Source organism: Trichechus manatus, unplaced genomic scaffold, assembly GCF_000243295.1.
Source record: "Trichechus manatus latirostris isolate Lorelei unplaced genomic scaffold, TriManLat1.0 scaffold00251, whole genome shotgun sequence".
Taxonomy (NCBI): domain Eukaryota; kingdom Metazoa; phylum Chordata; class Mammalia; order Sirenia; family Trichechidae; genus Trichechus; species Trichechus manatus.
In genome coordinates this window covers 1,207,593-1,221,245 of record NW_004444187.1, presented here as the reverse complement: position 1 = coordinate 1,221,245, position 13,653 = coordinate 1,207,593, and the positions used below count along the sequence as shown (strand labels likewise).

General features: G+C 38.6%; 1 protein-coding gene across 5 annotated transcripts in view; it reads left to right on the top strand.

Annotated features, from left to right (window-relative positions):
- ST7 (suppression of tumorigenicity 7) overlaps window positions 1-13,653 on the top strand; it is a 245,467-nt gene that overhangs the window by 141,565 nt on the left and 90,249 nt on the right. For 3 of the 5 annotated variants that reach the window (XM_023724624.1, XM_023724627.1, XM_004389633.2), the window contains 6 exons: window positions 1,040-1,094; window positions 1,740-1,855; window positions 3,031-3,106; window positions 5,211-5,279; window positions 7,354-7,508; window positions 9,747-9,844. In XM_023724624.1, coding sequence (XP_023580392.1) covers window positions 1,040-1,094; window positions 1,740-1,855; window positions 3,031-3,106; window positions 5,211-5,279; window positions 7,354-7,508; window positions 9,747-9,844 — 569 coding nt within the window. The remainder of the gene's footprint in view (window positions 1-1,039; window positions 1,095-1,739; window positions 1,856-3,030; window positions 3,107-5,210; window positions 5,280-7,353; window positions 7,509-9,746; window positions 9,845-13,653) is intronic. The other 2 variants (XM_023724626.1, XM_023724625.1) reach the window with 1 other exon arrangement.

Below are 13,653 nucleotides of genomic sequence, written 5' to 3'. Positions count from 1 at the left end.
TTTTCCTGGATTCATACTTCGTACATTCCAGGTTCCAGTTATTAATGGATGTTTGCATCTGTTTCTTCTCATTTTGAATCGTGCCACATCAGCAAATGAAGGTCCCGAAAGCTTGACTCCATCCACATCATTAAGGTCGACTCTACTTTGAGGAGGCAGCTCTTCCCCAGTTGTCTTTTGAGTACCTTCCAACCTGGGGGGCTCATCTTCTGGCACTATATCAGACAGTGCTCTGTGGCTATTCATAAGGTTTCACTGGCTAATTTTTTTCAGAAGTAGACTGCCGGGTCCTTCTTCCTAGTCTTAGTGTGGAAGCTCAGCTGAAACCTGTCCACCATGGGTGACCGTGCTGGTATCTAAATACTGGTGGCATAGCTTTTAGCATCACAGCAACACGAAAGCCCCCACAGTACAACAAACTGACAGACACGTGGGGGAATAATAGTCATTAGGGAAACGTAACTCAAAACTGCAATGAGTTACCACTTCGCACCCACTAGGATGGCTTATCAGAAAAACAGAAAAGAGCAAATGCTGGCTAACGTGAAGAAATTGGAGCCCTAATCCATTGCTGGTAGGAATGTCAAATGCTGCTGCTGCTGGGGAAAACAATTTGTCATTTCCTCAAAATATTAGACATACAATTACGATATGACTCAGCATTTCCACTCCTGGATATATATAAAAACAAAGTCATTTCACTTCTACCTATGCCTTTACCTTCTGCCTATTAGTTTAGAAGTAAACTCATAGAATCTGTTCAGATGTCCTGAAATGACCATAGAAGTGGTGAACTAGCTGATTTTGGCATGTACCTTGATTTAACAAATGAGGAAACTCAGGCCCAGAGAGATTAGGTGGAACTTTTTAAAAGCCCTGGTGTCTAAGCCACACTTCCTGACTAACCACCCAGAGAGCTTCCACATGGGATGAAGAATAAAATATCTTATCAAATGGCCAGGAAGGGTGTTTTGCTGAATTAATTAACTTGTCGGGTCTCTGAACTTATGTGTAACATTTTCATATTTCTCTGTTGCAGAATGCAAAGTATGGCGAAATCCGCTAAATTTGTTTAGGGGCGCTGAATATAATCGGTAAGTATTTTGACAGCTCGGAAAACAAATAGATCTGGTTCAGAGAGCAAAGACAGCAGCACATGTTTTTGCTGGTTCGTTTAGAGGCCATTGCAACAGTTTGTTTAATTCTTCTGTTTTTTGATACTATCCTCAAATGTTTTGATATTTCTGTTTTATATATATATTATTATTGGCATTGGGATAATGAATAAACATGCACATTTTTAGAATTTTTCTATTACAGTTACTCTTTTCAAAAAATCAAAACATTTTGAAGCTTGCTTGGAACATTGTTATAAAAATGTCACAGAAGTTATGTTGGAATTAATTTAGCAAAATAATTAGGCAAATCAGAATTTTCATAGCTTTTGAGAAATATCTATTTATAATAATAATTACAGAAGGTTTTCATTATCTAGTGCTAGTAAGTTTTTAAGATAGAAATATAGGGGGAAATGTCTACTTTTTTCCTGCTGAGATACTTCCTGAAGGGAAAGTAGGGTGATTTTTTTTTTTAAAAAAACAAACCATGTTTTGCATTCTGTAGTGCTGTTGTAAGTACATAGTTAATGATTTATATTTCAATTCCTATGCAGGTTAATATTTTGTTAGTCTTCTTTTCTTCTCTCAAAAGTGTTTAACTGTTTTATTTCCCCTCCCTAGGTACACTTGGGTGACAGGACGAGAGCCTCTGACTTACTATGACATGAATCTCTCTGCCCAGGACCACCAGACATTCTTTACTTGTGACTCCGACCATCTGCGTCCTGCAGATGCAAGTATGGAAACTTCAGATAGCAGCTGAGTGGGAGGGTTTTGTTTGTTTGTTGGGTTAAGTAGCAAAGTTTCCACTTTTAGACTACCTATCCTATAAAAACCTCAATGAATAAAATATTAAATTGGAAATTGACTGACATAGTAGTTAAGAGCTCGGCTGCTAACCAAAAGGTCGGCAGTTCGAATCCACCAACGGCTCCTTGCAAACCGTATGGAGCAGTTCCACTCTGTCCTACAGGGTTGCTAAGAGTGGGAATCAATGCAATGGCAATGGTTTTGGTTTTTTGTTTTGGTTTGTTCTATAAAAAGCTCAATGAATAAAATATTAAGTTGGAGATTGACTAGTAGTGGCCAGAATTCGAATACTTAAATAAAGGCTTTATCACAGTGAAATATCAGTGTAGTAATGAATTCCCTCATTATAATTTTTAAATGGAATTAAAAAAAAAAACCTAATTTGAATTTACATATTAAAGATATATATGTTATATGAGGCTAATTAAATTCTTGGTTGAGAAAGAAGAGTCTTGTCTCAGTGATAATATTGTAGTTAGAAATCAGGATTCAGTGAATCCAAATGATTATTGAATATATTTTAGTGATTTATATGGCTAAATATAGGTTCACAAGAAGCCCTGGTGGTACAATGGTTAAGCGCTTGGCTACTAACTGAAAGGTTGGCAGTTCAAACCTACACAGTGGCTCTGAGAGAGAAAGACCTGGCAATCTGCTGCCATAAAAAATTACAGCCTAGAAAATGTCTGGGGCAGTTCTGCTGTGTCACATGGGGTTGCTATGAGTCGAAAATCAACTGGGCGGTGCCTAACAAGAACATATAGGTTAACTAGCACATTAATCAGCAAAAGAAATATAAAAGCTCTGTTACAGTAGTTTTGCTTTCCTTGGTTTTTTAGTCTTTGACTTAAATCTGTAGTTTTATGAGCACAGAAAGTTTAATATCAGCAATTGAAGAACAGTGGAATAACAAATTAGAATATATTTATGTGTCTTTGGCAGTTGAGGCTGACTCTCTTCATAAGTGAAATATTCTCTTGTAAATCAAGCTGAAAGCTATTAATTTAGCTATTGTCCTGCCATTGAGTCTTCCTGATGATGTTGTTATTAGGTGCTGATGTGTGATGATTGACGTGCTTTTTTCTCTTTTTCTAAAATTTAGTAATGCAGAAAGCCTGGCGAGAGAGAAACCCCCAGGCTAGGATTTCTGCAGCTCATGAAGCCTTGGAGATAAATGAGTAAGTGGGGGAAATCTTGCTTTTAAAAAGGAAATCTCATCCTTTGCTGAATGTATTCAGTTGCCATTGATGGGATACTTACAGTAAACTATGCACTTGAACTTGAGGATTATTTTGGGGAGTATTACTTTATTATTATTATTGTTTTTATGAAGGACAGCCATGTGGAGGTGGTTTTAGTCATTTTAGAGAGCAATTCAATGGCTTTGCTATGACCCTCATTAAATCCTTCAAGGGCTATCCCTGGGATATTGTGAGGACATAAAATAAATACAGCTCCTTACGTATCTAAAACATTTTGACAGAGAGATTTTTCCAGATGTAGAATGCTCATCTGTGCCATCACATTTTCTACATAGAACCTCTGTTAGTGGGAGAAACATAATAAAGACATGAGGTAAAAAAGAAAAGAAACCCTAACATTTTAAAAATATTTCAAAATCAAGACCAAGATAAGAGAAAATGCTGTCTTTACTATTGTTGAACTTTCTGTGGGTTCCCAAGGAAGGCTAGGAAATCTCTTCTGGAGATCTCTGAAAGTGAGAAAGATTCTTAAAGTCCGAGTCATAGAAACTCAGGGTTGGCAGGGGCCTTAAAGATCATTTAGCTCAACCACCCATCTGGTGCTTGAATCACCTCCACACAATCCTTGCCAAGTGGTCGTTGTTAAACTATTTTATGAGAAAAAAGAAAAGATTCACTTGAGGGTTGGAAATCCTGTCATTGTATCCTGTTGATCTATTTGGTTTCTGATTCTATCATGCAACATATTTATTTTCCAGTTTCTTGTCATCTAAAATTTGACATGCCTGTCTTCTGTGTGTCATCCGTGTTTCTGATAAATGACATCAGGGCCAGAGATAAAACCCTGTGACATGACATATAGAAGCCACCCTCCAGGTTCATGTCTTTGAATCACCCTCCTTTGATATTGTTCAGCCACCCAGCCACCCAGTTACAGTGTAATTCAGCCCGTATTTCTCCATTTTGATCTTGAGAATGTTGGTTGTTAGCTATGGATCTTTAGTGTATAGTAAATCTATTAAGAGTCATTTAAGCTAACGCAGCCTGATTTATTTATTCTTAGTGAGTTTAAGCTGGCTTCTAGTGGTCACTACTTTCTTTTTAAAGTGCTTCCCTTCAATAATCCATAGAATATCTTTCCAAATCACTGCTCAGTAGTTTGGGAAGTTCTGCCTTCTTCCCATCTTGAATATTTATGCTACATTTGTCGTCTCATCTTTTGGTACCTCTCCACTCTTCAGGATTCCTCAACTGTCCACAGAGCAATTCTGTGACCTGCCTAGAAGGTCTGTTGGTTTTCTGGGATCTAATTTTCCCATCCCAGTTTACTAATTCATTTAGAGTAGATTAGTCAATTGCTATCTTACATCTTTCTACCCACTTTAGAGTTTAATTTCTTCTCCCCCATTCACTCTGACGATCCTTCTCCTTGTTGGAGAAGCAGGAACAAAACAGGAGTTAGAGAGTTTTGCTTTGTCTTTATTACTCACTGCTATTAACTATAAACCTTCCTCATTTTGATGTCATTCTTGTGTTGTCTTTTTTTGCTTATTTGTTTTTGTGGTGGTTTTGGAGAAAGGGGGATGGAGCTAGGGTCTTAAACGCAATTTATCAACAGGGACTAGATGATTGTCTTTAGCATTATGTTTTATTTTGTTTTGCAAGTTCAGCTAATCAAGAACTTCAGCTCTCCTGACATTACTCTTTATAAGTTCATTCCACCCTCTTACGGTCCTTCATTACATGCCCTTCTTTCCATCTTTTCTACATGTACTTTAAAAATCTAGCCTTGTGAGAGATCTCTGGGCAGCCATACTGGCTCCTTAAAGGTCACCTCTCTTTTCTTCCTTAGAGCTCATTTGTGACTGCAGTTACAATTACACATTGTGAAGCTGCCCAACCCTCTTAAACCACTTTTTCTTCTGAATCTCATGCCATTGAATCATGCCTCTTTTCTTTGAATTTTTTGAAGTCCACTTTCCCCTCTTTGATTATCCCAAACTCCAAAATGACATAGTAACTCTTTCTGAATGTTCCTATCAATTTTCATTTCACCAACTATTTTTTTCTTCTTGGTCAGAATTAGGTCCAGAGTTGAAGTTCCCCTAATTGCTTCCTCTACCATCTGGGAGATAAAATTGTTACCAAAGTAAGTCAAGAACCTGTCTGGTGCCCTACTTCTAACCAAATGAGACTTCTAGCTGATGTCTGGATGGTTGACACTCCCATCACCATACTTTCTTGCTTCTGTATGTATATCGTGTTGTGACAAGGATGCATCATCTATATCTTCCATTGAGCTGAGCAGTCTGTTCTGTACTCTCCAACCATCAGCACTTCTGTTGCTCTCCTTTTTCCTTCACCCACCAGCTCTTAGCATGTTTCTACCCTAGACTCATGTATTTCCACACAGATATATGTTTTCTTGGCCAATAGTGCTACTCTGCCTCTCTTCCTAAGACTACCCATTTGAAATATAAATAAAGCAAGCAAGCTAGCCCGAACCAGTCTTGAGTTCCCAGCCCACCAATTACAATCTTATAGTTATTCCTCTGATATTGTATCTACCCCTCAGTATTTTAATGTCAATTTTCACTTCATTATCCTTGACCCATATTTATATGTCGGCATCTGAAACCTTAAGAATCTCTTCTGATGCCTATGCCAGTTATTTTCTCCGGTGAGTCACTGGGCAATTTCAGCATCATTATTGTTCTTTCCAAGTCGTATCTACTGCCCTCCATGGTAATTGATTTTACAACTTCTTTCCTGGGCATTTTTCTCCCTACCTTACCATATTTAATTTAAAACCCCACTGATCAGTCCTGCCTGAAATTAGAGGAATTGGCAAAAGAACTTTCAAGACCCTTCCTCAAGGCTAAGATTAACTCTCCCTCTCTCCCATTGCTGTCAATTCTAACTCATAGCGACCCTATAGGACAGAGAAGAACTTGTTCCATAGAGTTTCCAAGGAGCGGCTGGTGGATTTGAACTGCCAACCTTTTGGTTAGCAGCCAAGCTCTTAACCACTGTGCCACCAGGGCTCCACGACTAACTGGCAACCCCAAACATCACATTAGCTGTAAGTCCAGCCTTCTTTTCCTGCTGGATGTTATAGTCTATGAATAGTAAAAATAACATTTGGATTTGTTTTCTGTTTATTTTCTGTCTTGTGGTCTGATGGAGGTTCAGATTAAGTAGGGAGATGGCCACAAGAGAGGCAGTGGAGAAGAAGGAAAATGAAGGGACCCAGTGCAGATCAGGGCCTATGTGGTCTCTTCTAGCCTCACCATTTCCCTGTTACATGCCCTGTCTTTGACAGTGGGTTGTTCATTATGTGATTTGGAAGGTTTAAAGTTCCAGTTGCTCCCCTTGTTTGTTAGTTAGCGTCGTATCCTGTCTGGCTTCCTACCTTAGGGGGTTGTTAAGGGATTATGTGAGATGATACATGTTAAGTGCCAGATACAGTGTTTATACTGAGCAACAAGTGATAGCTATTGTTGGTAAAGGCATGAGATTTAATTTTTATTAGCTGTGTATCTGGATCAGCTTTTGAGCTGTAGGTTCTTCTCTGAAATAGAAAATCCAGCGCAACTGGTAATGAGATGTGGAAGCACTGGTTTTGGTTTTGTTTGTTTTAAATGAGTAACTTACTTGACTTAATGAATTTCTCACTCTGAAAGAGTCTTTAGATTGAAGAGAATCTGTTTAGTAAACAGAAGTAAACTTATATATAGTACCTCTAACTCTGAGTGTCAGAATGAGACATTTAATAACAGTTATTTTCATCACCATCATTATTTGACATTTATTGAGCATATACTACGGGCTTGCTACCATACTGAGTACTTCACATGCATCACCTTACTTAGCCTTCACAACAGCACTGGGAACAAATGGACCTCATGTTGCTCTCCATCAAGGAGGCAGAGTAATAACTTGCCCAATCTAATAAGGGGTGGAGTGCATATTGTGAGCTTAGGCCTATGTGACTCCAGAGCCCATGCTCCTAACACTATACATCCTATCACTCAAGCTAGAATACAGATGTTTCTTTCGTGCCATTACTTTGTGTCAACAACTACACACGGGGGTGCATGAATCCGTTGGCCACTCTGCATGTTCTGGTGTAACTCCTTGCCCTACTGCATGCACTCCTACTTGCACTCTATTACAATGCCCCTGAATTTGTAATTGATGGTGGCTATTGTCTGAATGGACAGGTGTGCAACTGCTTATATTCTCTTGGCTGAAGAGGAAGCAACAACCATTGCTGAAGCAGAAAAGCTCTTTAAGCAGGCCCTGAAGGCTGGAGATGGCTGTTACCGGCGTTCTCAGCAGCTGCAGCACCACGGATCCCAGTATGAAGCCCAACATAGTAAGGTTTCCCCCAGGCTGATGCATTGGGGGATCAGAATTATGAAATGGTTAATGAGAGCAAATTTTCAGGCCAGTTCAAATATGATTCTCTTAGATGAGAGCTAAGATTGGCTTTCTCATTTTTATTTGTTTTTTTTTTTGTTTGTTTTTTTTCTGTCCTATTAGAGCACTTGTTGTGCAGTTAACTTATAGTTTCATTACTGCTTATGTTCAGATTCTCTTTTCTGCCTACAGATTCTTAACCTCAGAAATAGGTGATAATAACCTTGAATGGTAACTTTTTTTCTTCCCAGAATTCCTACATATTTCTGGTCATCAGTTGCTTCTCTGTCCCAGAATTTTAAGTCCTAGTTGGGAAACAGGACTTAAATTAGTGTTAGTGCTACCAAAAGGTTTTGTCTTATAGGTCTTCTACAGCATAGATTGAAATAGGACAATTAAGAATGTAACAGTTACTAGTGATTGTCTCAGCATTTCGCTCTTAAGAAGCGTTAATGTTGGCTTCCTGAGAGGAAGAGCTACGAATTCCTAATTATTTTCCTTTTTGATATTAAAAATAATGACTTTTATTTAAGATAACTCTTTAAATATGAGAGCTTTCCCTTCAGTACCCTAAATACAGTCAGTGATATTTGGGGAAACATTATAGAAACAAGACAACAAAATCATATCTGGAATTCCCAGAGCCCCTTGACTAGTAAACTGGTTGGTTGTTTAAACAAAATTTGGCATTCCTTGTTGGGTGGGCTGGGGGGATGTGTTTTTGGGATTTCACTATGCATCAAAAAATAAGGCTGTTTCTTTAAGGTGGGATTGCTCTCACCTCATTGCTGTTTCCTGCAACTTGGAGTAGTTGTGTATCTCATTCGTATTTGAGATTATAAAATTAAATTTTAGTATTAAATTTGGATTTGGTATAGAAACTGAATGCATTAGTCCCTGTGACTCAGGTGGCATAGGACTTTGGATTACAGCTTGTATGTGCATGAGTATATCCACACAACCTGTCAACATAGAGATTTTTATTTTTGTTTGCAGTATATGTGTTAACCAAGTCTCTAATCACCATCTATTCTTCACTCTAAAAAAAATAAAGTATTATGTATAGCACAATGAATTTTGAAAACCTATGCAGTAACTGTCTATTTTATAAATGAAATGAAAATTAATGCTTTAAAAAAATACATAAAATTACATAGCCTATTACACAGCTTAAGAATTTTCTTCTTAAAATTAAATCCTTTCAACGTGTTGCCTAAATCTGTCCAAAAAATATAATCGTATCTTTAACATAATTTGTAGGTACTTGGCAAATTTTCTGCACACATCTTGTTTTCATTGTTTAAAACTTGAAATGTTAGGACTTTGGTCTTAACATCTTTTAATAGCTGCATATTATACATGTACTTAATCTATAACAGGTGTGTCATATTTTTCTAAAACATGGTAATTTTATTGAGGATTAAGCACATGCATGTTCTCACTGGTCTGGAAACATATCCAAAAAGACATATAATTAAATAAAAGATTAAGATAAGAAGTTGTTAATGTACTTTTTAAGAGCCATTTTGGTGACTGTTGTTATAACTATTTAGCTTGTCAATGCTCTCTCTGTAACACTAGGGTAGTTTTTCATTTTGTTGCATACCCTATTGTCATATCTGGAATGTGTTATATTGCCATGTAAAATAGACTCCTCTGGGGACCTGGAGATGATTATGATGTCACTAGTGTTAAGGAAAGAATAATATAAAACAGAAGTTCAAGATGAGGCTTCTCCAGAGTTAATGTCAAGAAGGAAAAGAAATAGTTCATCAGGATGCAACCTGAGATTCACCTCTTTGCATCTTTACCAAAAGCATGCACACTCGAAGAATGTGGAATTCTTGCTTGTAAACCAGACGCAAAGTGGGAATGTTCAGTTCCTCAGCACTTTGTGGCAGATGATTTTATTTATCAAATATCCAACATCCTAACTCAAAAGCATGGATTAGGTCACCAATCATGTGATTTGACTTTTGCAATTCTAAGTACTTTGACTTCACACTGTAGCCGTCCAACTATTAACAAAGTTGTCAGTGCTCCTCGCAATAAGGAAGGGCCAAGAGAGCAGTCTTTTCTCTCTGGGGTGTTCATTTAAGGGCACAGTAAATTGACCTCTGTATTTGCTCTTGCTGCTCAGCTGTAAGCTCACATTTTCTTATTAAACTTTGGTATTTTATATCTCCCTCTTTAGGACGAGACACCAATGTTTTGGTCTACATCAAAAGAAGGCTAGCGATGTGTGCCAGAAGACTTGGGAGGACCAGGGAAGCAGTGAAAATGATGAGAGATGTGAGTTTGAATCTGTGTTGGGGATCAGTGGCAATGCATATGATTTAGAGAAGGAGGAGCCCTGCCTATGAGCAGCCATGGTAAAGAGTACCAGTGATGATGTGGTGGCTCTTGAGCTGGACTGTCTGGGGCTCAGCCCCTAACACCCAACTTACTAGATGAGTGATTTTGAGCCAGTCACTCATCCTTTCTATGCCTTAGTTTCCTCATCTGTGAAATGGGGATAAGAATAACAATCTTAAAACTTACTTCCTAGGATTGTTGTGAGGATTAAATGAGATAATACATGCAAAGATTTTAATAGAATAACTGGTATATAAAAAAATCTCAATAAATGTGCTTATTATCAAACTTTTGGGGCTATAGCCAGAAGCCAGGAGTCAGCTCAGCCATTTTAGCTAACTGGTTTTTTCTGTGTGGTTGTTAGGAAGATTTGAATAAACTCAGGATCAACTTGCTACCCTCAAATTTAATAATATTATGAGCTAATTCTATTATAGTCATTTTGTGTATCTCCTAGATCCTTCCTTGAGTCAGGATATTTTATTATTGGTAGTAAAAAATAAGAATTAAGAAGAGAGAAAATAGGTGAGAATTTTAAAATAAAAGCAAACCAAGGGAAGTTATTATTGTATGGCTATAAATCAAAACAGTGGTTTTAAGGGAAACCAGTTGAGGAGCTGTTACTTCCACATTTACGTAAGAAATACTTTTCATAAAGGAACTGATACCAGAATAAATTCTACTTACAAGCCATTTTCCTTTTAAAAACAATCTGAGAAAACCTCTGTCAACATTTTGTTCTTCTACTCTCTCCCTGAATTAGGAGACATAGATAGCTGCTCATTATAAAGACAAACCAAGGGACAAGATAAAAGTGTCATCTTGCCGAATTCTCAGCTTGTGAGTTTGAAAACCATCACCAGCTGCCATTGAGTCTGTTCCGACTTATGGTGACCCCATGCGTTTCAGAGTGGAACTGTGCTCCGTAGAGTTTACAATGGCTGATTTTTTGGAAATCAATCACCAGGCCTTTCTTCCAAGGGGCATCCTAGTGGATTCCAACCACCAACATTTCAGTAACTATTTCACCACCCAGGGACTCCAGAATAGTCCTATGAAAGACTCTGTCAGACATGGTTGTTGTGTTGTTGTTAGGTGCCATCGAGTCAGTTCCGACTCATGGCGACCTTATGCACCACAGAATGAAACACTGTCCAGTCCTGCGCCATGCTCAAAATCATTGTTATGCTTGAGCCCAGTGTTGCAGCCACTGTGTCAGTCTATCTGGTTGAGGGTCTTCCTCTTTTTCCATGACCCTGTACTGTACCAAGCATGATGTCCTTCTCCAGGGACTGATGCCTCCTGACAGCATGTCCAAAGTATGTAAGATGTAGTCTCACCATCCTTCCTTCTAAGGAGCATTCTGGTTGTATATCTTCCAAGCCAGATTTGTTTGTTCTTTTGGTGGTCCATGGTATTTTCACTATTCTTCACCAACACCACAATTTAAAGATGTCAGTTCTTCTTCAGTCTTCCTTATTCATCGTCCAGCTTTTGCATGCATATGATGCAATTGAAAATACCATGGCTTGGGTCAGGCGCACCTTAGTCTTCAAGGTGACATCTTTGCTTTTCAATGCTTTAAAGAAGTCTTTTGCAGCAGATTTGCCCAATGCAATGCGTCTTTTGATTTCTTGACTGCTGCTTTGGGTGTTGATTGTGGATCCAAGTAAAATGAAATCCTTGACAACATCAATCTTTTCTCCGTTTATGATGATATTGCTTATCGGTCCAGTTGTGAGGATTTCTGTTGTCTTTATGTTGAGGTGTAATCCCTACTGAAGGCTGTGGTCTTTGATCTTCATCAGTAAGTGCTTCAAGTCCTCTTCACTTTCAGCAAGCAAGGTTGTCTCATCTGCATAACGCAGGTTATTAATGAGTCTTCCTCTAATCCTAGTCAGACATGGTGGAGATGTGTTTTGAAGAGATTTGAAGAGAAATATTCAAAGTGCATATCTTAGTTTTCTAGTGCTACTATAACAAAAATACAAGTGGATGGCTTTAAAAAAAAAAAAAAAACCAAACCCGTTACTGTCGAGTCGATTCTGACTCATAACGACCCTATAGGACAGAATAGAACTGCCCAATGGATTTCCCAAGGAGCAGCTGGTGGATTTGAACTGCTGACCTCTTGATTAGCAGCTGAACACTTAACCACTGTGCCACCAGGGCTCGGTGGATGGCTTTAACAAACAGAAATTTATTCTCTCATAGTCTAGGAGGCTAGAAGTCCAAATTCAGGCACCAGCCCCAGGGGAGAGCTTTCTCTCTCTGTTGGTTCTGGGGGAAGGTCCTTATCATCATTCTTCCCTTTGTCTAGGAGCTTCTCAACACAGGGACCCAAGGTCCAAAGGATGCGCTCTGCTCCCTGTGCTTCTTTCTTGATGATATGAACTCCCTCTCCTCTCTGCTGGATTCTCTCTTTTATATCTCAAAAGAGATTGCTTCAAGATACAGCCTAATCCTGTAGTTTGAGTCCTGCCTCATTAGCATAACTGCTTCTAATCCTGCCTCATTAACATCATAGAGGTAGGATTTATAACACACGTCACGTTTTCATGTCACATCGCAAAATGGTGGACAACCACACAACAGTGGGAATCATGGCCTAGTCAAGTTGACACACATTTTTGGGGGACACAATTTAATCCATAACAGTGCTCATTCCTTCAGAAACTCCTTTATCAATCCTCTCACCCCAAATGGAAGAGGGGATGTTGAGGACTCCTCTTTCTGTTAAAGAAGCACTTGGTCCCAGCCTTGCAGAAGATGGTTGTTGGTCGGGTCTGACCCTTTGACCCCTGTCAGGTCACAAACGGGGACTTCACTGAGGGTTCACTCCCTATATAACATGCACGTAAACCATCTTGCTGGAAAACTTCCTCTGATAAAACAGCACAGTGGACTGCAGGCAGCCTGCTGACGAGGCATTTAGGCAGGAGCACCTAATATTTCATTCAGACGCAGCCATGCTTTCCCCATATGCGTTCGTGTAAACTTTCCTAGAGCAGATTTTAATGTGGAAATGGAAATGCCAGAGTTAGAATGCCTTCCACATAGAAAGCACACTTGTTTTTGTTTGTTTGTTTGTATCTTAATTGTTTCCAGAAGTGCCTTCAAGGGAAAACTGTTAATTTGTGAGATATACTGAAAGAGAATGAAAGGGAATTCTGAGAAGGCCATCTGTAAATGATTCTGACTGTTTCCATTGCTCAAGATTGCATTATGGATCTACTAAAATATTAATGCTATAAGTGAAATACTTATGAGGTAAAAATATATTGACTCCTTTTTGTCAAGATTCATGGCATCTTTTTTTTTTTTTTTTGGTTGTTGTTTTTACAGCAAAACATTAATTATTTTGGATTTCCAGAATATTTTCCCAAAAAACACATAAACTGGCCTCCTTTTGCAATCAAGAAAATAGAAACAGCTTACTACTGAATGACTGTTTTGGCAGTGGGCAGAACTGGGAGAGCATGCTAACTTTTGACACTTACTGTAGGATATTAGAAACCCTGGTGGTGTAGTGGTTAAGTGCTACGGCTGCTAATCCAAAGGTCGGCAGTTCAAATCCACGGGGTGCTCCTTGGAAACTCTATGGGGCAAGTTCTACTCTGTCCTAAAGGGTCACTATGAGTTGGCATTGACTTGACGGCAGTGGGTTTTTTGGGTAGGATGTTTATTATTCTAAATGTAAAGGGTTGCATTTCCTGCTTTCTTAAATTTAAGGAAAAGTCTCTTTG